At 35.2% G+C, this 27951-nt stretch overlaps 1 protein-coding gene across 1 annotated transcript; it reads left to right on the top strand.

Annotated features, from left to right (window-relative positions):
- Nucleotides 1–58: 58 nt before the first annotated feature.
- Nucleotides 59–14861, top strand: LOC126768775 (rapamycin-insensitive companion of mTOR). The gene is made up of 24 exons (XM_050487071.1): nucleotides 59–236; nucleotides 384–660; nucleotides 768–899; nucleotides 1362–1594; nucleotides 1709–1931; nucleotides 2937–3090; nucleotides 3249–3353; nucleotides 3427–3552; nucleotides 3636–4304; nucleotides 4373–4561; nucleotides 4652–4860; nucleotides 4947–5337; nucleotides 5429–5652; nucleotides 6222–6408; nucleotides 6628–6892; nucleotides 6989–7541; nucleotides 8056–8171; nucleotides 8468–8558; nucleotides 8972–9121; nucleotides 9592–9744; nucleotides 9963–10096; nucleotides 10601–10822; nucleotides 11083–11186; nucleotides 11391–14861. The coding sequence occupies exons 1-24, from the start codon at nucleotides 200–202 to the stop codon at nucleotides 11631–11633; spliced, it is 5187 nt and encodes a 1728-aa protein (XP_050343028.1). The 5' UTR covers nucleotides 59–199; the 3' UTR covers nucleotides 11634–14861.
- The last annotated feature ends 13090 nt before the right edge of the window (nucleotides 14862–27951 follow it).

Below are 27951 nucleotides of genomic sequence, written 5' to 3' on the forward strand. Positions count from 1 at the left end.
AGATGACAACCACAGATTATTGATAAATACAAGTGTCAAATTTACAATGCGTCTCATGATAACAGGAATAGGAAACGCATTTTTTATCTGAGTCTCAATTCTTTATAATAGAATTTAGAAAATATAAATGGTTCTTTTAAATATTCTTAACTTATTTACGGTTCGTAATTATTAAACTTGTGTCGTGAAAAATGTTATAATGGCCACTTTTGAAAATAGGTTGAGTCGTAGAAAAGGTAAATATTTCTTATTGGTTTTCATTTTGTGCATATCCTAAGCCAACCTAATGTATTAAAATACTAATGATCAATATTGTTTAAATTGGTATACAGTACAAAACAGTGAAGTGCATAAATTTAAATAAAGAATCAATAATATTGCAGGTAAACATGGTGGCAATACGTATAGGTTAGACACTAAAAATAAAACACCTGAAGAGAATATAACAGAAATAATACAAGGTCTGTATTCAAAAAAATCGTTTCACAATGATACATCACCCACCAACAAAAATTTGCCTTCAGACTTTAGACTGGGTAGACTTACACAGAAAAGTAGTTCTGACAGTTATAGGTGGTCCTATCTAGACGCATTAGTCACCTTACTTAATAAGGAAGACAGAAGTAAACTCGGTTTTACTTCTGATGAGTTGATGACATGGTAAGTGAAAACATTCAACTTAGATCTTATGGATTATTTACAGAACAAAATTGTGTAATATAAAGTATATCAGCTGACTAATGTTTTGTTTTTATAATAAATTTCAGCATCAGAATAAGTCTTGTTGATGAATCTATGGTCATAAGAGCTGCTGCACTAAGAGTATTACGATACTTAATTAAAACAGAAAGTGATGTTGCTACCTTTAATACTTTGAAACTGCCATATCTAGTTATCAGGTATTTTCAATGTTATTTTTAATTAAACTTAATACAAAAGTTTTTGTCTACTTAGTTGAACTGAGATCATTTTAAATGTATTCAAGTTAAATCTTTTCTGTTTTGTTCAGAAAGACATTATAAGTAAAATTAATTTAAACAAATCTTAAATAAATATTGGGCATCTTAAAATCTTTATTATCATAAATATAAACCTTTATTATTATAAAGGACATAATAATGTATTTTTATTCTCTAGATATAAAATGTATAATTATTGTAGCTTTATTTCATGTATTATAATTTAAATAAAAATTTAAGTTTATATAACATATGTATATTTATTTAAACAACTAGTAAATTTAACTTTCATGCTTAAAATTAAAAAACGGAACATAACAATAGAGTTAAAAAAATTTAAAAAAATCTATAAATTAATTCTTGTAATAACATCTTTTCTAAAAACACTAATTTATTTGGTAGATCTATGGACTTAATGCTTCACAATGAAGAGGAGCGTGCACAAGCATTAAAAGTGGTGAGACGTGTCATTGCTGTTGTCGGTGCAATTGAGCAAGGGCAAAGGCGTTATCGTTCAGCATATATAGACCAGGGTCTTTTACGTTGTCTTGCAGCTGTTGCTCGAGCAGGTAGCGCTGGAGATGGAAGCAGCAACAGATTATCAAGACCTGCTATTGCCACTCTAGCTGAAATATGTAGGTCCATAATATAATGCTACTTTTTATTTCAAAGCAATAATGCAAGTTTGATTTGAATTCTTAAAGTGTTTGTTGAAAAGTTCAAATATTTGAACTATTATGTTTTTGCAGGTGTTTTAAATCCAGATCTGTTTATATCATGTGGAGGAGTAACTGCAGTAACAAGACAACTTGCAGAATGTGCTACACCACGTATGGCAGAGGCTTTATGTGGTGTCTTATTGCATACACTCAATGATCCCAAGTCACGCAGTGCTGCTAGAATTGATTTAACATGTCTCAATTCACCCTACTGTGATTTTCAATATAAACCAGCAGGAACTGATACCAGCAGGTGAATAATTGGGTGTTATTATCATAATCTTTGTAAGTGTTTTTGAATTTTTGTAATCCAAACAAAACTTTTAATCAAATTAAACCGATATTACATTAGTAACTTAAATAAAAGGGGAAAAAATCTTCAATATAAAGCTATGATAAAAATTAAGTTAAAATAATTAGAATATTATATTAAAATTGTTTGCGAGGAGCACGTTAGAGATTTCTCAACAGTGTTAAGGTAACTAGATGAGCTATAAAAAAATTTACAAATTAAAAACATAAAAAGTACTGCTTGCCAAGATTTTATATGGGCTTATATGTTCTATCCACTATTTATAATTTTACATTAATAATTAAAAAAAGCTTATATAGATGATAAATACAAGTTGTTTCTGTGTTAATATTTCCAAATTTGTCAAGAAGATATATGAATTGTATAATATTATTATTACATGTACGTAAATTACATGTTGATAAATAACTCAGTGTGTGTCACTTTTCCTTGGTTGAATCTACCTTCTGTAGTAATTTTAAATTGAATAAAAAAATTGAAAAAAAAAATTTTTATAAAATTATTATACAAATAGCGTGTCAGAGTTTACATAATTTGGAAATATTTTTTGGAACAAGATTATGTAATATATTCAAGGTATTAATAAGACTGTGTAACACATGTTTAATAATAATGAATTAGTTTAAAATTTTTCATATCGACTTTTTCTAACAAAGTCGATCGAATTGGTCTCCTTATATTATTTTAATATTTCATAAATAATTAAATGGAATATATCATAAATGTTATAACTAAATCACGGCGAAACATAAAATACTGGCGATGCCGTGGATGTGGCTTCTCCTGGCTCGCTGATGCTAGTCCAAGTTTGGGCTTCTGGGCTTGTTAAACTATTGCGGGTATTTCCTCATTGATTCATTACTTTTGAACTTGAAAGACTAAAATCTAGTCATCACTAGCTAAAACCTTTTGGTTGTCTTTTACTTGACGTTTGCGTGACCGTAGAGACGAGCGCGAGATGCGGTTCACATGCAGCCGACTGGCGCTGCTGTGCGTGCTGCGCAGCTGGCCCGGCCTGCTGCACTTCTGCCACCCACGTAGCGCCGGTGGCCTGCGCGCATTAGTCGCCGCGCTATACTTGCCGCGGCTAGAGGTCCGAGTGAGTAACTTTACGGCCCTCGTGTTCTGCTCTGTCACTGTTGTGAACGCTATTGATTTATTTTATTCAAAAAAATTAATATTTGATTTCGTCAAATGGCTTAAAGTAAGAAATATTTTAATTAAAACAAAATTTATATTGAATTATTTATTTTATAGAAAGCAATATTGGACTTGCTATATGAATTAGTTGGACTGCCACAACCAGATTGGACCGATGAAATTTCTGTAGCATTGGATGCCGTTGATCCGTCTGATTTTCAAGTAAGTTTTTTGTAATTGATTATTTTTTTGCAAGATGTATTTTGACTGTTAAATGCCGAAATTATTTTTTTAGGATTCGTGGCGATTGAATGAAGGCTTTGTAGCAGCCGAAGGTACTGCCATTTTACCTCACCTCGGCGCTACCGGCCCCGACATAATCGAAAATCATCTTGCATTGTTGTTGCAGTGCTTCTTAGAGGTCGGCCTATTTCGGACACATTCCTTCGTAACGATGATGTCTAAAATATTATCAGCTTTGAAATAGTTTTATTTCCTTCTCAGGCTGGCCTCCTAGATGGATTGGCGGAAGTGATAGTAACAAGTGACACATTCATATCGGTCAGGGCGACCGTGCTCCTCGGTCAACTGTTGCATCTGATACATCTCTTTCTACCTCCTCAAATATGCAGCGTAACACCGGCGCTGCCGTCACTGATCTCGCAGGCGTCGGCCGGCAAGCCACAGGCGCTGGCGGCGGTGGCCGCGCTGTGCCGTCTGCACGCCACGCTCGAGGCGCGACCCGCCAGCAACAGTCTGTTCCTCGACCACATCGTGCAGTACTGCAGCGGCGCCTTCCGGACTAAGGTGGAAGACTTCTCCAAGAGCCGGAAGGAGAGAGACAACGCCGACATGGCCAAACCGAAGTGCAACCGGGACTCGTCGCACGACGAGAACGGCGAGTATCAGAACGAATCTGACGTGGAGACGGAGCCCAAGCAGCGGCACAGCGTGGGCTCGCGCGCCGACGTGGCCGCGCGCAACGTGAGCGCGCTCGTCAAGAGCAAGAGCGTCAGCTCGCGCACCACGGCCGCCGTCAGCAAGGTCACTAAGTCGGCGAAGTTCTTCAGCCTCTTCGAGCGCGACTGTGACAGCTTGCTCAGGTCTTCCTTCGTGATGCAGAACAAGGATGGTAATACCTGGAATTGGGAAGTGATACGAACCATATTAAAGGTGAGGGGTCGGTGGTGTGTGCTATGCTGTACGTTTGGACGATTTATTAATTCGAATTGTATTTTTAGGAAACAGATGGCACGCCTTTATTGAATTTGAGTGATAGTGGACATAAAGCATGGGCCAGTCGCATTATAAATTATTTAAAACCTTCTTCAAACAAGTACTCTCATACAGACCTATCGACAATCGGTAATGGACATTCAGCAACTCGCGCTGGTTGTCAATTGATTAGAAAGTTACTGCGTCACAATGATGTAAGTAATGTTTTTTTTTCTACTTACAAATCTTATTGCTGGAAAAGTTACATATCTGAGGTAAAATGTTTTATAATTAATAATTTTTAGGCTGATTCACAAAGACTATTGGAAGACCTATTTAACGACGTAAGTCGACAGATTGAGGCGATTGAAACTGGTCGTAAAGCTCACGAGTGTTTGTTCAGTCCACAACACATGTGCAATACAATGTGTCAGATGTACTTCTTGTTTATAGGACAACTATGTCATTCGCATTCTGGACTAAGACTTTTCAAGAAGACGAGACTTTATGAACAGTCAGTATTATTAATATTTTTCATTTAGTACTTTTAGTTTTATTCATCACGGCCAAGTTTTTTTATGCTATTGCTATTTTTTTCAGTCTCCTTGAATTATCAACAAAAACTCATCATAGCTGTTACGTTAAGTTAGTGATATCGAGCTTAGATTACACCTTGGATTCAAGTCCACGAGATATTCTTGCCAAAACCCTAACATGCAATATATTGGCGTCGAGATTGTACGCTACACAGTTCCTAAATGTACTCCTACGAGCCTCGCGAAAATCGAGGGATTTAGTCAGAAAAAAATCGAAGTTAAAAAAGAGTATTGGACAGGAGCAATGGAAGTTTTCTTCTAGAGATGAAACGGATACGAACGGACTTGATATGGACACTTGGATTTTGCAAATGTTAGTCGGTCAAGTCAAAGATGAATCTAAAACTGTTGTGAAATGCGCTCTGACCATCTTAGAAGAAGCCTATAGTGTACCAGTGAGTTCTAACAAAATTATTTATATGTATACACAGTTCTAAGTGGAGTCCTGGATTGAATATCTATGCAATGTTTTTTTATTGTATTCAGATCTTCTTCGAGAAGTTAATGACAATGAAGGATTCCCTCGGGCAGAATTGCCGGCTGGATAAAACCGCCGAACCTTCATCGTTAGATTTCTCAGCTGTAGGTGACCGGGGCTATCTGCTTTGGTTGGGACTCGAAGTGGCCGCCGCCGCGCAAAATACTGACGCGTATTCTATCGCTTTCGTCAAAAAACATCTGGATTTTTGGAATAAATCGTACAATTACAGGTATTTATTACACTATACAATACAATAGTATAGTTTCGCTAGATAATAAATAAAATGTATTAAAGCCTATGTTAAAAGGCTATTACTAGGTATAATCCACACGCGATCAGAATGGGATGCGACCTTTTGAAACTGAGACACTCGCGGTCCGCCCGGTATCGGTGCGTCAGCAAACTCCTGGTGATTTGTTACTCCATTATTTTAGAGATTTAAAATAGTGCGATTGTTCAATTAGTGAAGAGAGATAAAAATTTAAAAAGTGTAAGTGTACACGAGGAATAATTCTGACAGTTAAACATACAAACATAAAAACACTCTGACACATGAGGACACCTACATACACATAATCCGCTGAAACTCTGTCCTCCATTTGGAGTAGCCAGAGTCGATTAGTTATAGTTCAGATTTTCCTTGCTAACGCTCCTTCGCTCGAGAACTGTCATCTTCGACATACTTTGATAAAGTTACGTGGCCATGGCCTTCCAGCTAAATCTTAAAATGAGCATCCAAAAAGTGTTCCAAAAGCATACTGCAATAAAGTACATATAGTTTGTATCGGCTGCACGCAGATACGTGCGGCTGGTGGAGGCGGGCGTGCACGAGGCGCTGGCGCTGTCGGAGGGCGGGCGGCGGCCGCGCGCGGCGCGTCGCACGGCGCGGCCGCCGCCGCACGTGCTGGGCGCGCTGGCCGCGCTCGCCGCGCTGGCGCCCGCCGCCGCCGCGCTGCTGGCCGCCTGTCTGCCGCACCACTACAAGGTGCGCACCCTCTCCGTTCTTCGCGAGTCGTGGCTCCTAAGCTCTAAGCTCTCAAAGTCCACCACCGAATATCGAAATTGGCTTCATAAACTAATCCTTGATTTTGCTTAAAAAAAATGTTACTTGAAAATAAAATTTTAGATTGCTTTATATATCACTCTCTCTCTCTTTCGAGTGAAGCGATATATTTTTTAATTTCTTCGATCATTTTGTAAACAGATTCTACTGAAAAAGAAATGCGTGACTGAGCAGGAAATTGTTGACTTAAAAGCGTCTCTGTGGGCGGTCGGAAACACGGCGGTGACTCCACAAGGCTTGCAGCAGCTGATGAATTTGAGCAACGGATTTTTGGAAGACGCGGTGCCCGTGCACATTGTGCGGTTGGCCAAGTACAGCCCCGTGTACTCGGTGCGAGCGACCGCCTTCTACGTCCTCGCACTTATAGGAAGCACCTACGATGGCGCAAATTTGCTAGCCGATTTGGGTAATATAACATATTTCCTCTAAAATTTACATCGACTATAGCAAACGTGTAATCTTTTGGAATAGTTTTTTGATATAAATTTTTTCCCATATGTAGGTTGGTTCTGTGTCAGACATACCAGGCACGATCAATTTCCCGTTATTCCGGACGAAAACTTCGTTCAAATGATGGATCTTCAGGATAATGGTCATGCTTTTATCACTTCACCCGACCGACGATTCTTTGACATCGATTTGAGTGAACATTCCGATCATACCGATCAGAGTACAGCGGAAAGCTTACACTCCGATATTACGAAGTTAAACAGAACCATAGGGTCGATATCCACCGAGCAAGACAAAGACCAAGATGTGGTAGATACTAAAATATATATTTTCGAGCGCCGTGATGCCGATAAGAGGAAGTCGCACACTCTCCCAACGCAAGGATCTAGTTCACACGAACGTTCGCTAACAGAGTCTCGAACTGTGGATATTCTGAGAGACTGTTCGAGTTACGAACGCGGTCCTTACAGATTGCACATGGAAAACAAATATTCAAGGAATTACTCCCTGGATCACTCGCACGAAGGCCGGGAAAGACACACCAGTGAATCTAGTACTAGTGGAGTGAGCAGTTGCGATTCGTTCCTCGGAAAGTATGTTATCCCGTAAGTATAGGATTTGTTGTTTTCTACTCCTTTTTTTGTTTTTAGTTCGACGAGGGAGTTTAATAAGTTTCTTTTAAAAGCTAGATGAGTCATAATGCTATATATATATATATATATATATTATCAAACGTCGACTTAAAAATATGTTCGCGGTATATAATTAAAAAAATAGTCAACGATGTAAGACAAAGTATATTTTTTTTTTTTTTATAGAATAGGAAGGTGGACGAGCATATGGGCCACCTGATGGTAAGTGGTCACCAAACGCCCTTAGACATTGGCATTGTAAGAAATGTCAACCATCGCTTATAGCCAATGCGCCACCAACCTTGGGAACTAAGATTTTATGTCCCTTGTGCCTGTAATTACACTGGCTCACTCACCCTTCAAACCGGAACACAACAATATCAAGTATTGCTGTTTTGCGGTAGAATATCTGATGAGTGGGTGGTACCTACCCAGACGAGCTTGCACAAAGCCCTACCACCAGTTTGACATGTAAGTGTTCCCGCAGCGAGCGCGTGCCCAAGCTGAGCCCCATCCCCAGCTCGTCCAGCCTGCACGGCGCGCGCAGCGCACACACGCAGCGCGCGCGCCCGCCCGACGTGCGGCGCCGCACCTCCACCTCTAGTGAGTCGCACCGTCTGATAGTGGACGGCAACCTCTGTCTTATTTTTAAATTTATGATTTGAATGTAAATATACCATTCCCTCTTATTCCGTTATGGGAGGGCTTGGAGAAATTGAAGCTATTTAAAGTGAAAGTCCTATATTATCAATAGCTATATAATTATAATATAGATTGTCAATATAACGTCCCTCTTTTGGGGTTCATCAAAACTTGAATTGTGCTATTTTCTCGCCGGACTCTTTAATTTTGCCAGATAATCTTGAATTACAAAAAATATTATTTCATCTCGTTTCCAGGTTTTACAACACCAGATGTTGCCAGTTCACCTCCTACTCAAATGGACTTGAGAGGATATGCCACACTTCAAACTCTTAATAGACATCGAAGGTATTTTTTAAACCACATTTATTGCAGTTTATTAAATTTTTAATGTAATATATGAGTTGCATATTCTGCTAACAAATTTTTAAATAAATTTTCGTTCTTTGTTCTAATCTATTTAATTAAAAAAGATAAAGCAGTTATTATGCTTGCATCATACTTTTTTTCTATACATTAATAATGAAAATTTTCCTCAGTTTGAGAAAGAATGCTGTTCATAAATTATTGTATTTTTGTTTGTATTATTGTTATTGGTTTTTTATTAGAAAAAAAATTACTATAAAAATTACTTTTATTTTATAAAAAAATAATAAGGTAAAGGTTGTTTCATTTCACTGGGATTCTTACCTTCACTAAATGAAAATAATAAACATATACTATATATATTGTATTAATTTTGAATATTCGTCACTAAACAGGCCGCATCATGTATCAGAAAGCGATGCAATGAGTTCCAGCGATGTCGACGTATTGAGCTGGTTGCCCTACGACTCCAATCAACGTGCGAAACCATTTTCCTCGCTTCGAGATAGAGCGAAGTCTATACGAGAGAGGATGACCAAACTAAGGTATTGTTTTCACCAAAACCACCTTCAAAAACCAGTTCAATTACAAAATATTAACGGCCTTACTTATAAACGTTGTTTAACGGGTGATTAGTTAAACAGTGCTGTGTCCTCTTCACTCCACCTCTTTAAGCTCAACAATCATCCTTTTTTTGGAAAAAAAATGGTATACCCTGCTCCAATGGAAGTATTAGTAAAGATAACAAACGCTAGATTTACATATTCAATGCCATTTGCCAAGAGCTCTATTATACACTCCAAACAGTTACTGATAAATATATATTTACTTATAAAACAAAAATATTCTACCACTTTAATTTTCATACATTAAGCACACGGAAACTCAGTGGCGCTTGTGTTTATACCGACGGTTTAAATCCCACGTTAGATCCGATGGGTGGTCTCGGCTAGTAACAGTAATACATGAAAAGAATTGTCCTCGGTGAGTGTAATGTCGGCCCGCCGTCCCGCAGCCTGCTGGAGTACGACTGGCGGCCGCTGTGCGCGGGCGAGGGCGCGGCGCGGCCGGCGGCGACGCGCGCGCCCGCCCGCCCCGCGCCCGCCGCGCGCGCGCTCTACTACATGGGCATCTGCCTGCCCGCCACGCTGCACGACCTCTTCCCCGCGTGAGTACACCGGTACACCTTCTCGTGGGGATGATCCGACCGCAGTCCCATTGTATTTCTATATTAACTATCTTATATTTACGTACTCGCTTGGATTCACTACTGTCTTGGTGTAGTATTTCCTTTAGAAAGAAACATGTTTTTATATGCTATTTAACTTAACTAGATTCTTAAATCTTTTTTATCATTAGTGTATAGTTTATTAATTTGATTTCTAGCGACAACGAGGAAAAAGAAACAGAGGGTGACGATGATCAATGTGGTAATAGAGTGACATCCTATTTAGGAGAATTTACGACTTTGGACAACCGACCACGCACGCCCGATAACCATAACTTTAGTTTTAATAAGAGTGAGTACTGCTGTGATTTTAATTTATGTTCCTCGTTCGTAGATGTTAGCTATCTAAAATATTTACTATCAAAGTTTGAATAACATACTATTATTGTGATAATGTATCGAATTTACGCATAATCTGAAGTAAAATAATTTAGCTAATTACATTATAACTCACAGTACTGATTTCTTGTTTAAAAAAAATTAAAATCACTATTATTTATCACAAGTACTGATCCTAATCTAAAACACGAAAAAATGTTTATATTACCTTGATTCGATATTGTAGTCGATATTTGAACAAACATAAAAATAAAATGTGAGGCGTAAGGTCAGATTTATTAATACATTACGAAGGATTATATCTGATTGTTTAAAAAACAAGTCACGGTGTAATAAAGTTAATATTACCCTTGCGAGGTCGCGACGGGTAGAGATTCTAAAATGATACTACTTTCAATATTTGATAAGCTACAAGTGTGCACAGATTCTGACACGATACCGCTCTCATCGTCGATAGGTACGAACGTTCGCACCACGACGCCGGTCGTCACGAACACGCCCGAGCCGAAGACTAGAGCTATAGAGCAGCCGCCCGCGACGACGACGACCAAGCCGCTCCCCGGGCGCGACAAGTGCGCGGCGGGCGACGCGTCGTGGCGCCACGCGGCGGCGCACTGCCTCGCCTGCGTGCGCACGCGCCCGCCCTCCAGCCACGAGCTGCGGGAGGCCTTCTTCGCCGGTACCGTGCCCTTACTGCACTAAGTGCATTCATCTCTGTTTTAATTTGTAATCATTAAGTCTTGAACTCTTAGATGAAGAAGATTTTATCTTGTTTATTTTGAGCGTGTTTCGAAACATTTTTGATTTCGAGCTAATATAGCTCAATACTGTTCAATATTAATTACTTAATATTTTTTATGGATACTATTTAATTTATTTCAGTTATATAAATAAGAGTTTTAAATAACTTCATATGTTTATACTGGATGCACCCTGCAGAGCCGGCGTACGCTGAAACGCACGTGTCGAGCGACGCGGGCAGTCCGCAGGCGCAGCTGCTGCGCCACGTGCTCTTTATGTCTAACCCCATACATCTTAAGCAGGTTAGCTATGTTCATTGAATAACATCCGATTTTATTTCAAAAGTATGGCAACAAACATGAAGAATTCTTCATGTATGTTGCGTACAAATATTTTATAAAAGATAACGAGCTTTTTCCTCTTACTTCCAATAGTGGTGTCAATGATACAAGTTTTTTCATCGATCTAGAGGTAGTTGCTTATTGTATGCTCATAAATATTTTCAGGCACGTTCCGCGTTGCTGTCTCTCAAGCAAAGACATCCTGAAGTGTTTCGTAGCCCGTGCGTGTACTCCGACGTGTGCGCCCTTCTGTCCAGAGACACGTACATGTTGTACTCGCGGCGCATTTTACAAGAACTGTTTCTAGACACGAACTTCGACTGCTTTTTCGACGAGCCAGCCGCTATACTGTCGCGGCACAACAATATAACCTCTATTTTACCACCGACTGTCGAAATGACGCAATAGTATTCATTATTTATCATTATATTACGGTAAACCGGCAGAAGCAGCAAAAAAATGTCGCGAAAATGTTGAGTTATTTATTATGAGATTGTACGAGTAAGGTATCTATTGTTAATAATTATCATATCTCTTAGAATTTTAGGATCGAATATCGAACCGTATTTTTTCGTTTCGTTGCTGACTGTACGATTAATTGAATTTATTACAAGAAGTTGTTTAACATGATGAGCCTTTATCTTGAGAGTTAATATGTGGGGTTAGTATTATTCATTTAAAAACTTATTTAGCTTTATTCTGAATTGTTTACAATATAAAAATATAAGATCAACTAAACATTCAAAAGAGCAGTAAATTTAAAAAATAACTATATTTCGAATAAAATGAATTGATTAACCGAGAGGTACCAGTCATAAGTAATATGAAATTCTTAAATATTTAAATGTATTTATTTGAAAGAATCTCAGCTTTGTTATACTTCTGATGTATTGCTTTATTTGTATCGCCATGCAATCACTATTATTTATTTACCAATGCCGTGATACAACAGTAATAGACATGACATGAGTAATAGAGCATGCATATTATCAAATAACATTAAAATAATGAACATTAATTATGAACATTCCCAAAATTATTAAAGTACTCCTCGAACTATACTAATATAGCTGTAGGGTAATAATAGTCTAGTTTCACATGAATACATATGAATATTCACAGATCCCTATTTCATAAAGACGTTGTAGTTGAAAAATAGGGTATCGAGCATAAATATCTAAATAAAAAATTCAAAAAAAAAAAAAATTATTATATAATGTACTTGAAGCTGTTGAAAAGTCGATCGGTTTAATGTAATTTTTTTGCTGTTCCGCAAAACCATGACATGTAAGGAGTGTAATCATTAATTTGTTACTTATGTATATATAGCCCATTCCAATGGCAGAAATGTAGAGGCAAATAAATATTACATTTCATATTTCGTGTTATTTGATAATAGCTTTGGTATATTAAGCACTACGAACAGTTGTTGATTAATATATATTTATTTATAATATAGCACTTCCATTCTACTACTTTGGCCATTGGAGTAGGCTATAGTGTCATGTGTGTAGACCCTTCCCTATCTGACTACCTCGTATTTTAGATAAAAACTATGTGTGGTTAGCTCCTCGTAATGTTTTATTTGTAATAATGTTGTTTAGTTGCGTGACAATTTGCGTTCGGAGTTAGTTTGAACTTTTATTCGGTAATGTGAATTGAAAGGAATTTGTTTGCTCTATGAAATTACCACACAAACAAGTTTTAATAGTCGTATTTTGTTCCTGTGAGTACATATATATACATATGTAGCACCCCTATTTATATTTAATTAAGAGATTCTGTTTATTTATTATAAACAGAAATATGTAGTTGCAGGCATTCATTTATGTTTTTTTTTTTTATTATAAAAAATTATGCCATTATTTTTCACGTTCAGTCCATTTTGTAATGGATATCCAATGCCCATAACAATAAATTTCAATAATGTAATGTCCGGTCGTTGAGAGAATCCGCTCGTGAGTATAAATAAGTATTGAATATAAGTATAAGATACGTGATTGAATGGACGATGTAATTTTGCAGTGACCATGGATTTATGACAAAAGAAATAGTATCGTTTATTTGTCCTACTAATGCAAACGATATTAAATTTACTGGTACTAGACTATGTCAACTGTTTATTTTTGTTGATTATCACCAGTCATTACCATATGACGGGTGTCAGGAATCTAAATCTCCTAGCGGACGGACTTTAATAGTTATCACTTTACTTTATGCTCTTCATATATATTTATTTATTTGCGTAAAGTTTACGTTAAGTACATCGTTCAACTTACTAAAAGTTAGTTCGATCTTAAATTATTTAGAAGTCAACCCTTTTTTTTATTATATATTTTTAAAAACTTAATTAATTGTTCTCTTGCAATAGATTGTGTAAACAACATTTAACAACCAAGAAAATATTTTTTATACCAAACCATTAAAACATTTCTAAACAGAAAAGTTAACCCTAAGTTTTTGTATATATAAATTTGTTTAGTTATATTTTGTGCAAAATCTTTTAAAATAGACTGTATCAAAATCTCAATACACTAAGTATGGCTCCAGTCTCCTATTTTTATATATAATTAATATATATATTATTTCTGTTTGATTGTACCACTGCCAATGTTTGAATTTAAGTTTTACTGCCCACATAGATAAGGTTTTTTTAATATAAATATACAAAAGTAGTTTCTCATATTAATTGACGTGTGTTAGTTTATATAAAGACAATTTAAATTTAACTTTGACAATTTGATTTTCTATTTACCTAATTATCATAAATAAATTGAACATCTAAATTATTAAAATCTTGATTAGAATTTCCAATAAATAATGAATATCAGCAAACAGTCAAATTTTAGTTAAGTTTTTATATAACTTCTTAACAAATAAGCTATAGCAACTAATATAATACTTTATTTATGCAACTATCAAGTTAGTTTCACCTCTGCCTATTCTAGTGATGTATCCCACCTAAAGTCTAAAAATGACTCCAACATATTATATGCAAATCGTAGTTAATACACCGCTGTGTTCAAACATTTCTTATATTCGCATTTGACTTGCTTCATTCGTTGTTTTAACTAAAATATATACAGTTTATGTTATGATGTTTCAAATAAACGATTGAAACGTGTAGGGTGTCACTTATTTACAAAACATAGTTGTTAATAACTTGTTACTGTCTCAATATTATAATGTATAGATTAAGTAATCTATTCCTTTTAGATGTATTTGTTAAATTATGACTTTTTATTTAAGGTTCTCAAAGATAAACTACAGTATTCCTATAAACATTTAGCCTATCTTCTGTTGTAGTTAGACATTTCGGCATCTGCATTTATATTATATAGTTTAAGGTGCTTAACGTGAAATTTCCGTTATTAAGGCTAGTCTATATATCGAGGTATAAGATGCCGCGATTATTTTAAAGACGATAGAAAAAGTTATTATCTGAGCGAGATTGTCGAAAAGTTTCTATAAATAAAACCTTTTTTCATTCATATTATATTTCCAAAACATTGCTTAATATAAAAAAAAAATAAACTGAAATATAGTGCCATTGAGCCAGTTCCTTGAATACTAATTACATTTTCATTATGTTTAACATATTGTAACAGATATTTCGCATTAATTATAAAATTGTAATCATTATATAATTTTATACTACTTTCTTTTTATTTTCCTTTGATCCATAATATTACTGCTTAAATACATTAATGTTATAAAGGCAAAAGATAGTTCAATCTGACTCTCATATTTTCACGCCTTAACATTTACTTTTATCAATTTGTAACATTTATTTTCATAATTAATAGGTATACATACATGTCTTTGACAAGCCTAGTATGAGTAGCATCTCTGCCTGATTACTGATAACTCTATTCTCTATAGTAATGTAGAATGTATTAAGAGATAAACACGACCAAAAATTGATAGTGATGGAATAGATGATTTTAGTGGTCCTTCTCATTCTCGGTCGTTAGATTATAAGAAAACTTAGTAAAATATAATATGATTTCGTTTTCAATGGAAATATCAGGCTCAGAAGCTCGAGCTAATGACAAAGTTGCCCCTTTTTTAATAATTTGGCAACCCAGCACTACCATGATAGCAGAAGTTATTTTGTTGTTATGGTTCAGCTATTAATAATAGGTATCTGCCACATTTGAAAATCATAAGTTTTCATTATACGCTTTACCTGATTTTCCACTCTTCGTTTCTTAATATATCAGAATTTTCTTCAGTTCGTTTACTACCTACTAATACTCACCTATAACAATTCCAAGTGCTTTAAACTTCCAAAGGCGATTTAATATTCTACATCATTTATTTCCAGTAGATAAAATAAATTAACACGTGGATTTTAACTGTAGTTCGAAAGTTCATACCCAGACGAGCACCACTAAGAGAATGAACGTGCCTTATTTGAGTTTATTTCTCATCTTGTGCACAAGTGGTCCTTAGTTCCACTATTCCCAAAAATATGAAAGTTGTAAAAACTAAATTAAAAGACGTTGTGTCACAAAGAGATTAGCCGTCGAAAAACTATAAAAGATCTGAAAGGACAAAACAATTACAATAAACAGAAAAAATCATCTGCTGTAATGTCTTGTCTACAATCTTTTTATACGACGCTAAAGCGCGACCCCTTAGACAGATTGACCGACTTCAGAAAATAACAGTTAATAAAATATAATTATACATTTCAAAGCTTCAAATTTCCAACCAGTAAAATCTATACATATAATAAATCTGTAACTGATCGCTGTCTGAACATGGAAGGTATAATGAGTAAAACTATTACCGGGGGCCTTTATCAACGCAATAGAATCTAAAAAAATGATTGTTAGAATTATTGTCTGTGCGTTTGTGCACGTTAATCTTAAAAACGGTTTTGTGTGCGATTTTTACTAATGTATTGTGGCTAACTTCACTTAATATTTAGTGTTTGTTTCATTTCAATCGGTTAAGATATCGAGATAAGACCATAGGCAGTTTGTAGTATTTAGTATAGTTTTGATATATTTCAACAGCAAGTTGAATGGTTGTAATTCAACATTAATAATGTAAAAAAAAAATACATACATACATAAGTATTTGTTTTCGGTTTGTAAATAACTTTTTTTTTTGAAGTATTTCGTTTCGTTTCACGGTAGCATGCGCAAGCGATCCCGTGACGCTCCCTAAAAGACGGTGAGAGCATCGCTTGTTTTTTAGTGGGTATTCCGGCGCTTTCAGTGCCGGCAAGTCCCACATACGCCCCCACCTTATTTGCGTTTTTCCAGAAAAATAAAAAAGGTAATTCGTTTCGTGCCATATATTTATATTTTCATGCTTTTGTTCAATTTATACTTGGTCGGTTAGTTGATATTACGTTATTTAAAAAAAAGAGATTTAAGTTTTAAAAGGACACAATTTCTTGTATAGGTATCGTTTGCAGTCACAATAAATAAAGCACATTTAAGTATATCGGAATAGTTTTAAGGGAATGATGTTTTTCTTATGGCGAATTGTATGTTGCCCTGTCTAATTACGGGTGCGGCAAAAACCAATAAATACTAATATCTCACGAAAATTGAAAATGTTGTATATACTAATATATAATATAGTCTGCTCTTAGTGATTTCTTTAAGTTATACACCGCGGATTATGAAACCGCGGGCACTGCTAGTTACGTAAATATACCTAAGCCCGCTGCCAACTCGTATCGCAGATATTATTTTTATTATTTTACAAAGTAGATGTTCAATAAAAATAATATAATCATTAATGTTACTTTTTTTACTACACAAATAGGTATTTAAAACTAACCCTGTAACGGGTTAAAGGTAGTTAAATTCGGGAATTAATACAATGAAAAGTCAAAAAAATTTATGCAGAGAAATCATCAATAACAGCAAAGTTTATAAGTAAAGCCATTCATATTTAACAAAATATTTCATCAAAATCGGCAGTGGTGTTGTTGCGTTATATAACATTGTCGGGCAAACTTTACGTTATTTTTTTTTAAACTACTTCACTACACTACTGCACTATAATCCTATTTCTGTCTGCCGATTCAAATATCGCCCCTACGCCGTATTTTTTATCGGCAGTATAAGAACATACGTCCATTCAAATCAATTTAATGTTTGGCGAGATCTTTGACTATTGGTAGTAGCAATGGGAAGTGTGGAGAGATAACTTCGATTTTATAACTGTTAGTTAAATCACAATTATCAAAAATATTTACGGTGTTTGTTTTGTTGTTGGTGACTGATACTTACCATCATTTGCGCCTCTGAATTGTATTTATAAACCAGTAAAGTTTAAAGACTAATTATTGCTCGAATTCGTAGCACGCAGCATTGTGAGGAGTCTTGATTAGAACACTGACCTTGATCGAATCGACTACGCGGATTTGAAAAAACGTGATACATTGTGCACGAGCAGTCGTGGTTGGTTGTTCTTTCTTCCGATAATTTCAGCAAACCTATAGCCCGCGAGACACTCGGTAGTACTTTTTACGCTTTTTTAGGTGGCTGTGAGTTGTTCCAGCATTCAAGACTCTTCACATAGTTATTGTTTCCGTGAATTTTTTACTTTGCTGTGTTCAGTTTTATGTTCTTTTTGTAAGCTATAATGTTATAACGTATATTATTTTCTATTTGAGAAACAATTAATTAGTTATTAAAATAAGATGATAGTGATGATGGAAAATCTTTTGAATCAAGAGGGAACACAATGGTGTAGGTTGACCCAGCTTATGAAATGGACTGCGAGGAAACCAAACAAATAATAAATAACCACTGAAAATTTTTATTTGCAATAATTTGTTAATGTGTACTGTTTCCATAAAAAATAAAACAAAATAAATAAAATAAAGTTTTCTCTCCCAGGTCAAGAAAATGAGGCAAGTAATATACAAAAATATTACATTCCACTGAAGATCTCTCTGCAAAGCGAATGATAAAAGAGTCGTTGTACTAAGTGCTACAAATATGTACTTATGTGGTAAACACGATTTTATGTTGTTGACAAACGTAACAGGTTTCAATATATACAAGATATATGTAAACATTTAATAAATGGGACCATTGTTCATTTTGTATAAAAATATAATCTAAATTTAAAGGCTAAATAAGTGACAAATATATATTTGTAACATTAAGCAGCGCAAATTTACTTTGAAATAATTGCTAATGAAACACAAGATAAAAAATAAAGCTTTAATTTATTAAACGGTTTATATAATTACTGGTAGTAGAACTTTGTGCTCGTATGGGTAGGTACCACCCACTCATCAGATATTCTACCGCAAAACAGCAGTACTTGGTATTGTTGTGTTCCGGTTTGAAGGGTGAGTGTGTTATGTCCCAAGGTTAACGGTTTTTTTAAAGTTTAGGTTAAGGATGGTTACGATGGATGCCGTCGCCTCTATACCGCGGTGATCGAATTGATGGCACTGTACGGGGCTCCCATTTGGGTCAACGCTCTTAATAACAAGAGCAAAGCACTGATAAGGCGAACACAGCGAATCATGGCTACGAGAACCATCAGAGGATACCGAACAATATCCTTTGAGGCAGTATGCGTTCTCGCTGGTTCTCCACCTTGGGATTTGGAGGCGAAAGTTCTAGCAGAGACGTATTTCCGACGGTCTGAATGCCGTAGACGTAATGATTTTTACAGCGCAGTAGAGGAAAAGTAATGGAGGAAAAGGAATAAGCTTTCGATACTTATTCGAACGTGGGAAGAGAGACAGAGACAGAGAAAAGGGAGAAAAATGCACTCGCAGACCCGATGCGCCGAAGGAGAACATTAGAGACATTTAAGGGTTCGACAAAAAGAACAGCCACAGGTGGAGGCGCGGAAGAATGCGCAAGCGTACCCGCAACTTCACCAAGTGTGGATCGCTGGAACCGTGGTGGTTTTAGTCGGTAAGAGTCCGACATATTCCTCCATGTATCATCAGATATGGAGGGTATCCATGAGGATTTCCCCACAAAAAAAAAAGGATGGTTAACATGTCTTCCAATGGCAACGTCTATGGGCGCTGGTGACCACTTACCATCAGGTGGCCCACATGCTCGTCCGCCTTCCTATTCTATAAAAAAAAACATAATAACCCCATTTTTACAGGCGTAGTCGAAACAGCGATGTTTAGTGTTGTACAAGGCATGCCTTTTAAGTTCTGTCGTTTCCATATTTCCCGGCAATTTTGAATTTGGAACTGTTCTATATTCGAATGTGTTTAAATTTTGAATCTCAAAACAGTTGAAAGTATTAGGATTAATGATATTGTTTAGTCACAGCGTCGATTGGAATCTGTCAGGTTACGTACGAAAATGAATCTTTCTAAGGAAAATGTTAGTGCAATAATTTTCTACAACTTTAGAAGAGGCCTGACACGGCTTCAGTGTTTTGAAGAGTTAACATTTGTGTTCAGTGATGAAGCCCCATGTCTGCGGACTGTCGAACGCTGGTATTTAGAATTCCAGCGTGGACATACTAGTGTTAGTGACAAATCTCGCGAAGGACGCCAAAAATCCGCATTCACTGAAGATAACATCATTGTTGTGAGACAACTAATTCTCGAAGATCGTCATGTGTCGTATCAAGAGATAGAGGCTCTATTAGGCATCTCAGGGACAACCATTCAGAAGATGTTGCATGAAGCGCTTGGTGTGAGAAAGCTAGTTTGCCGTTGGATACCGCATCTGCTTTCCAACGATCACAAGGCGGCCCGCGTCAGATGGTGTAAGAAAACTCTGCAAAGGTTCAACCGAGGAGAGTCAAGTCACGTCTACGACATCATCAGTGGTGGCGAATCTTGGATCTATGCCTACGATCCTGATTCCAAACAACAATCAACAATCTGGGTCTTTCAAGACGAGCCAAAGCAGACTAAAGTTGTTCGTTCTCGAAGCACTTCAAAAAAGATGGTGGCCACGTTCGTTGAAAAAACCGGCCATGTTGCGACTATTGCACTTGAAGATCATAGAACGGTTAACGCAGAGTGGTATACCACAGTTTGTTTACTACAAGTCATCGCCGAACTTCGAAAATCTAACTCAAAGCGACGCATCATCCTGCACCACGACAACGCAAGCTCACACAGCAACAACAGCATCAACAGAGTATTTGAAGCAGGAAAAAGTAGAAATTCTTGACCATCCTCCTTACAGTCCTGACCTAAGCCCTAACGATTTCTTTACATTTCCTAAAATTAAGAAAAGTCTTCGTAGTCAAAGGTTCCAGTCCGGTGAAGAAGCAGTCGACGCTTACAAGTCAGCCATTTTGAACACCCCCACTTTAGAGTGAAATAAATGTTATAATAACTGATTTGAGCGAATGGAAAAGTGTATTAAACTACGTGGTGAATACTTTGAAAAACAATAAAAACTACAATAAGGTTCTAGTTGTGTTTTTTTCTTCAAACGACAAAACTTAAAAGGCATGCCTCGTAGTCCGATCAAAACTATCGGTTATTTGCATATTTTTATCCAACGATGTATTACTCGTCGCTATTGGACGCGAGACCAAAATTTGCATCTTCCTTTGCTTCTACTTGGTAACATTATTGGGCACTGCCACCACAGACTGGGGAAAAATTGATGATATGATTTTCATATATCCCTGAATGTTGGTCCTTGCCAATTATATATAATAAGCGTTGGAAAATAAGGTTAGTAATCTAGGTTTAATCTATCTGTCAATTATAAGAAATCTAAAATAAGAAAATAGATCTTTTTTTTTCATTTGGAAAGTAAACTATTGTACTTTACGCTCATATTATGTCTTAATAGTAATTTTAGTTGCTAGAGATATTTTATATAAATCCAAAAATGTTACACCTTGTTTAATAGTAATCGACGATTTGCTCTATAAAATTCGTACCCGTGTTATTGAGAAACATTCTTGAGAATAAACATACAACACTTAATCTTTTTCTTTAGTGAAACGTCAAAATATTTATATACTCCGATATAAACGAACTACATCACATGTTAGTTACCAGAATAAAATTATTCTTAAAATAAATACAACCTGCATGTTCATAAATTTTGGAGATTTAACAAAAAATAAAGGAATTTAAAATTTTCCAATATTTCATGAAGTATCTATAAACTTAAATAAGTTTATTAATATAAGTAACAAATTTTGTATTTATGATATATACAAAATTTAAATTAATGAGCTATAAAATAAAATCAAGATTTCTCGTGTACAAGAATTGTTGTAATAAATGTCTAGTCTTTGGGCGGGCGGGGAAAATTTTTAGGCGCATTTCCTTGTCCCCATAGCTTGCAGCCTGCAGCGCAAGTCGCAACGCTCGAGCGGCAGTGGCAGTTGCGGGTAGTGGTGAGTCACGATTGGAACACGCGGGCGGGCGGCGCGGTGCGGGCCGGTGAGGGCGCGGCGCGGCTGCAGCAACTCCGCGCGCAGTGTCGCACGCGCCGCCCGCGGTAGCACAACGCTTTGTCGCTCTGCCGAGCTGCCCGCGCCGCCTCCCCGCTCTGCCGCACCACGCGTGCGCTGGGAGCGTCGCGCGGGCCGCGGGCCAGGCCCGCGAGCCTGCTGCTGTTCGCCGCGTGGCTGGCGGCCGTCGCCGCCGACCTCGCATGTCCACAAGAACCTCCGGCGACGCACGTCGTCTGCTCTTCCTGTCGTTCTTACGAGAACGCGCGCGAGCACAGTTTGCGAGTTATTCGAGAGAGCTTGCTTGCCAAGCTGGGTTTCGCGCAGGCACCGAATACGACTGGACGCCAATTACCGCGAGTGCCAGCAGATCTCATGGAGCGGTTCGAGAGAAGACCGCCACCGGCAGGCGTGCAGGCTGATGCGCCTGCACTCTCGCGCACCTTTGTCACACATACCGAGCAGGATGACTTCCTCGCTCGCACCGATAATGTTCTCGTATTTGCCCGTTAGTACAATTACTTAACTAAATTTACTGTGTTGATTACAGCCTACATTTTATGGGTAAATTAGTCATTTTCGATGCCCCTAGCAGGATACTATATTACATTTCCCAAAAACGCTTTAAAAGCAACTAATTGTAACAAGTGTAATCATTATTGTATGTACAATAAGTGTAATAATTATTGTAGGTACTAGGTACATTAAAATTAATTGAATTATAACGAATTTCTGTGGAGATTTTTGTTCTGAGTTCCTAGTGTGACCGATATTATAAACTACAGAATATAATTATGATAAGTGTCTCGCAGTAGAATTATCAACTGAAATTGTCAGTTAGGATTTTATGAAGCATCGCAAAGTACACGTGCGAAAAACTATTAGCTTAACATGGTCTTCAAAGTTCATTGACAGGCACGTGTGGAGCTTATAAGTGAGTAAGGCACTCCGTGATCGCATCACGCACTGCCAATTTTAATTAGGAAAAGATCGTATTGAATCGGACATAGCATAGGCACTTTGCCATTGTCTCTACGTAAAGATTTTATCGCGGTCGCCTAAAGCAAACGTGGAATAATAATTTATGTAAGAGTTAAAAAGAACACGTATAACTGTTTCCACCTTTTTCGAATCATATCCTCCTACGTGTGAGAGACTTGATGCGAAAGTAGGCAAACATATTCGGGATACGTATAAATGCATTTATTGAAACGAAGTGTAGAACTATGCGTTTAACTTCGACGATTATTATAAATCAACATGACTCATAGTAAAATAGGAATTTTATTTGAGTTATCACTATTAAAAGCAAAATTATTCACAAATTATATTATTATTGTGTCTTTAATTTTTATATTTTCGACCAGGTATTTTTTTAACTGTAAATAACAAAAAAGTTTAATTATTATAATTTGCTCTAATTCCTAATTAACTTTACGAATTACAGAATACTATTATGACTTAAAAAACTACTCGTATAATTCATAGTTGATTGAAGTCGTGACGTATTGAAGTTTATATAAAATTTCACTTTGTAAAACAATATTTTAATGTCGCATACAAAATCAACAGAATACAAGAGTAAATATTAATTATTATTTTTAGAATACTTATCAAAGTCGATGCTGTAGTTCTTTTGATAGGTCATCCGTACCGAATGACAGGCTCAATGCAGATATCGCATTCTTCGTTCGTTTGTCAATATTCTCTAAGAAGTAAATAATACACGATTTTAGCAGTAAACATACACTTATTTAAATAGTAAATAAGTTAAATATAGGAACTTTATTGTTATAAATTCACACGTAGGTACAGCCTAAATATACGACATAGCAACTTAAAAGCAATATTTTATCATTGAATAAATAATAAGAATGTGGTGTGAATATGAATGTTTTTCTTTGTGTGCTATTATATCATTTAAATGTGTTTTATAGTCTGTATTTTTATTTAACAAACTATAAGATTCGTAGCCGCCACTACGAGTATTTCAGTGTGTTTAATAAAAATATGCGATTATAAGGAGTAAAAAGTGATTAGTATGGTATATAGTTTATACATATTATACAGGTATATATTGTTTAATTTACTATACAGGTTCTCTTAAATTAAAAAGAAATATACATTTTAGAGGTTAAGTAAAAGCGATAAGATAAAATGTATACAGTCAGTCAGTAATAGCGGTACAAATATGATAAATATTGTGTTAAGGAATGTTCTGATCTAAATAAATAAATATCGGATTCTTGGTCTGAAGTTCGGAGCCGGAACAGTAGTGTTAACGTGTAGGCGTTATGTGACGACTCTCTGTCTGCTGTCCGTGCCCGCCAAGGAACACTGCCCTCGACTCGTAATCGACTTGCAAACGTACCGCCTCCATTATACTGGGTGACACAATTTCTGAGAGATTACCTAATAATCTACGTACGCTATCTCAATTTTGACCACATCTATGTTTTATAGTAACTTATTATTCTTTGTAATATTTATAAGAGGATTAGGCCTCCTGGGGATACCTCTATAAAAAAAGCGCATCATTGGTTCTTACCTCAAAGGTGATGTGGAAAGAGAACCTTGATGAGAAGATAATGTTAATATTTGTAATTATTTTTAATATTTCTAATAAGAATATATGACCTTGATACGAGGCTGATTATTACTTGTAGTGTAAAACCCATATTTATTTCAGTATGTAGGAACTGAGAACTTGTTTATCAACAAAAAAAAGTTAAACTTAAAAAAAAATATATTGTCCTTAATTACTATTAAATTGATATGTCTACGATAATGTTACTATTATAAATTCTATAACAAGTATAAGAACGATATTATTCAACCACAATTATATATAGACAAGAAATCATCGATATATCTGTGATCAGTTTTTATAGTTTTTAAAAAACTGATCACAGATGACCTCTATTCTCGCAAAAACGGTTTTTTCTCAATGAAATTTCTTCTTAATAAACTTTACCTATTTATTTTTATTTATAAATAATACGTTTACATAATCTTTTTATACTTTATTTGATCTGATATCGTTATTAAATAAAAAAAATGCACTGTAAGTAATCCAATAAACCATTGTTTACTGTGAAATAGCATCTATCTGAAAAGGACATTAACTCGATTAATAATTATAGTAATTTACTACTATTTCTATTTTCCAATAATAGCCATTTAGGTTATCGCAATATTGAATCCCTGCACATTAGCAATTAGTATAAAATAAATATAAGTCTAACAACTAGATTCGTGTGTGAAGTTGCATATATTTAAAAAATAATACTTTTCATGATTTCATAATTTTATTGGAATAATTACATTTACCCACGAAACTACATTATTCGCTAAATTACTTAATGCGCGTAAAGTTTATCAAATTACTTATCATTTAAAGCGAGGACATAGTACCACTGTAACGCATATTAATAGATCTTGTTTTTTTTTGCTAGCGCGTATCATGAAATGGTTTTCAAGTGAGCAAGATATAATTATCGCAGCATTTTTATTTTTATCAAACTGACACACTAGGAATCAGTACATTCTTTATTTTGCAAATTTATTTCAAATATATTTGCAATTTAGCAATAATAACTTTGTTATTAAATGTTGAAATTCCGAAATACTATAAATAAAGTGAAGTACTACAAGAAATCTTGTTTTGACTTTTATTTTAAATTTATATAGTCGATTTCTTCTTTAGTAAAAATACTGGAAGTGAATTTTGAAAGCTGTAGGACGTCTAAAGCGTATCTACTTCTATAGTTTTCTACTATTACTTTTCAAGATGTAGACTACGTTTGTGTATATACATATATATATATATATGTATGTGTGTGTATATACATTTAAAATTTCCAAATAATAAAAAAGTAAATAAAACTGGTTTGTAATACATGGATACATAGAATATTCGTCTTAGAGTATTTTTATTTTTTAAAGAAAAATAATTTAAAAACTAAAAATGATAACAAAGTCAGTTGACGGTAAGTGTTTCTTTCATTTTAGTTTTATTATTGTTATTAAATAATATAATACATCAATATGAAATTAAAAATATATTAAATCTTATGGAAAGATCATCGTGATTAATACATAAATATGAGCTAAAATTCTTAGCGGTGAATTTGTTCCCATTTGCGTGTGCGCAATGCGTGTCGACGAGACGGTCGGCCATTTGTAGCGATCGATTGTTTTGGCTGCTCGCAGTCACCTTAATTGCTAAGAATCAAGCGGTCTCGAGCTTTTGTATAGAGTCCAGAAAATTAAAATGACAGACAAATATAATATCAATCTTTTAAAAAATATATTTTCATGAGAGTATAATCCTTAGCACATTGTAATTTAATAATTTATGGTATGTCAAATAACGGATTGCTGTACATAGATATAAAATACTTAATTAATTCTAATATGTATATGAATTAATCGATAATTTAAGAAGGTAGGTAATTTACATGATACACGTTATAAATTATTGACTTTATTGTATTTTCTGAAATTAGAGACTTATTCTTGAGATAATTGCGGATATATTAAGATTTAAGAGCCCATGCAAAGCACGTTCGCTTTTATAGGAGAGTTGCGAATATCTATAGAGTGTAAACTTGAATGCAAATCTCGATTGCAGCTGAACCCGCATATCTCGACCACCCTCAAACTATAATAAAAGATCCATTCAGCTTTGCTCTGTACAGTTATAATGCTAAATTGATGATATGATTATATCATAATAGAAATAGCGACAATTGTAATAAACAAAACAGATATTGTAGTTACAAATAATAAGTTGAGTGTATAATAAATTTCTATTCATCTTTTTTGATTATAAATGATTTTGAAAACAGATACGGGTGTTTTGGTTTTTTTTTTTAACTTAAATAATGACAACCAACATTTCTTTAGACGTAATGGTTATTTTTATTTAACTATTCATTCATTTTTAGATTACAAGAGGTTTTTTCATCAATGTTTATAAATCTTAATTGTGAGTAACGCAACGAGCATATACGATTTATGTTATGTATAAAATCTGCTTTATTTCTATTAATTAGTTAAAATACAGTGGTAAGTACAAACCGCATCAGGCACCTTGGTAGCAGAGGTTGTTAACCGGGACATTAGACAGGTCGCAATTGAGGCCAGTGTGCGAGCGAGTTCAAGAGCAATTTAGGTTCCGTAGGTCAGTTCGCCGAAGGTAACCTTGACTTTGACAATAATATTGTTTATTTCGATTATCTTATAAATCAACATAACCCACGATTTGTAAAGATGGATTCATTTCTTGCGGTAGACGTGTGTTGCGATAAACAGTGATGAATTATTGTGACACGTTAAGTATATTTGAATTAGTGTTATTTATTAATACACATATAATTTTGTGGATGATTAATCAAAGTCATCATTTCAATATGTATGAGATTATAAAGACGAATTCTACATTAAGGATTAGTATTTAACAAATGATATTAACTGTTAGCATTAGTATTTTAAATGCTATTTTAACAGACGTATTTAAGTGAAGTATGTTAAAACATAAGGATTTGTTTGAGAGGTGTAAGGATAGAAAAAAGCACATACACAATAGTGAGTGAGAATAGTATTAATAAATTCCATGAGTTTAAAACTTTGGACGAAATTTAATTGTACATAATATAAAAATACAGTTTTGTGAAAGTTTCATTTATGTATATAGAATATTTTATGTACCTGTACATAATATATTTTAAAGATTAAGTATTACTTTAATATTCTAAAAAAACCCTAAAATAATAATATCGTGTTTCATGCTTGACGAATAGAGTTTGAATGAAAATTAATATATATTTCTTGGCTTGTAATACGGGTTCATTAAATGAAAGAAGACATGCCTACTCGTTGTGCGCACATTTTTTTTATTATGCTTTCTCTCTATTCAAAGACATCGAATAAACAACTTCAAACAGTTGTTGTTCTCGTTCGTAAATTACACTGACATATTAACGATTAACGGCTTTTGTAATGGGCTATATCTTGTTGAAAATAGCACGTTTGTAAAACAGTCGCGATGAATTTCCAGGAGACAGGACAGGGGGTCAGACAGAAAAAAAAGAATTGGTTTTTAAATTAAGCGGACGGAGACGCAAGGCTGTCGGTCGATGTCTTTCTGTTGGTTCTGCTTTCATTCAGGGCTGTTTTATGATTTTTTTTATAAATCTCTTGTTACTTTTTTGAAGATTTTTAGTAATTTCGTACTGAATAATGTTTTTCTAAAAATAGGACAAAGTTGTGGGTACGCATAGATATGTAGCAAAGCAAATACAGTAGGTATTTTGTGCTTTTAATTTCATCG

This window comes from Nymphalis io, chromosome 5 (assembly GCF_905147045.1).
Source record: "Nymphalis io chromosome 5, ilAglIoxx1.1, whole genome shotgun sequence".
Taxonomy (NCBI): Eukaryota; Metazoa; Arthropoda; class Insecta; order Lepidoptera; family Nymphalidae; genus Nymphalis; species Nymphalis io.

What these genes read in the sequence shown, in the direction of transcription:
- LOC126768775 (XM_050487071.1), top strand. Translation starts at nt 200, where the DNA reads ATGGCCACTTTTGAAAATAGGTTGAGTCGTAGAAAAG. An exon ending in GCAGGAACTGATACCAGCAG is followed by an intron (nt 1,932 to 2,936) that starts GTGAATAATTGG and finishes GCGTGACCGTAG; the next exon opens with AGACGAGCGCGAGATGCGGT. An exon ending in ACCCCATACATCTTAAGCAG is followed by an intron (nt 11,187 to 11,390) that starts GTTAGCTATGTT and finishes AAATATTTTCAG; the next exon opens with GCACGTTCCGCGTTGCTGTC.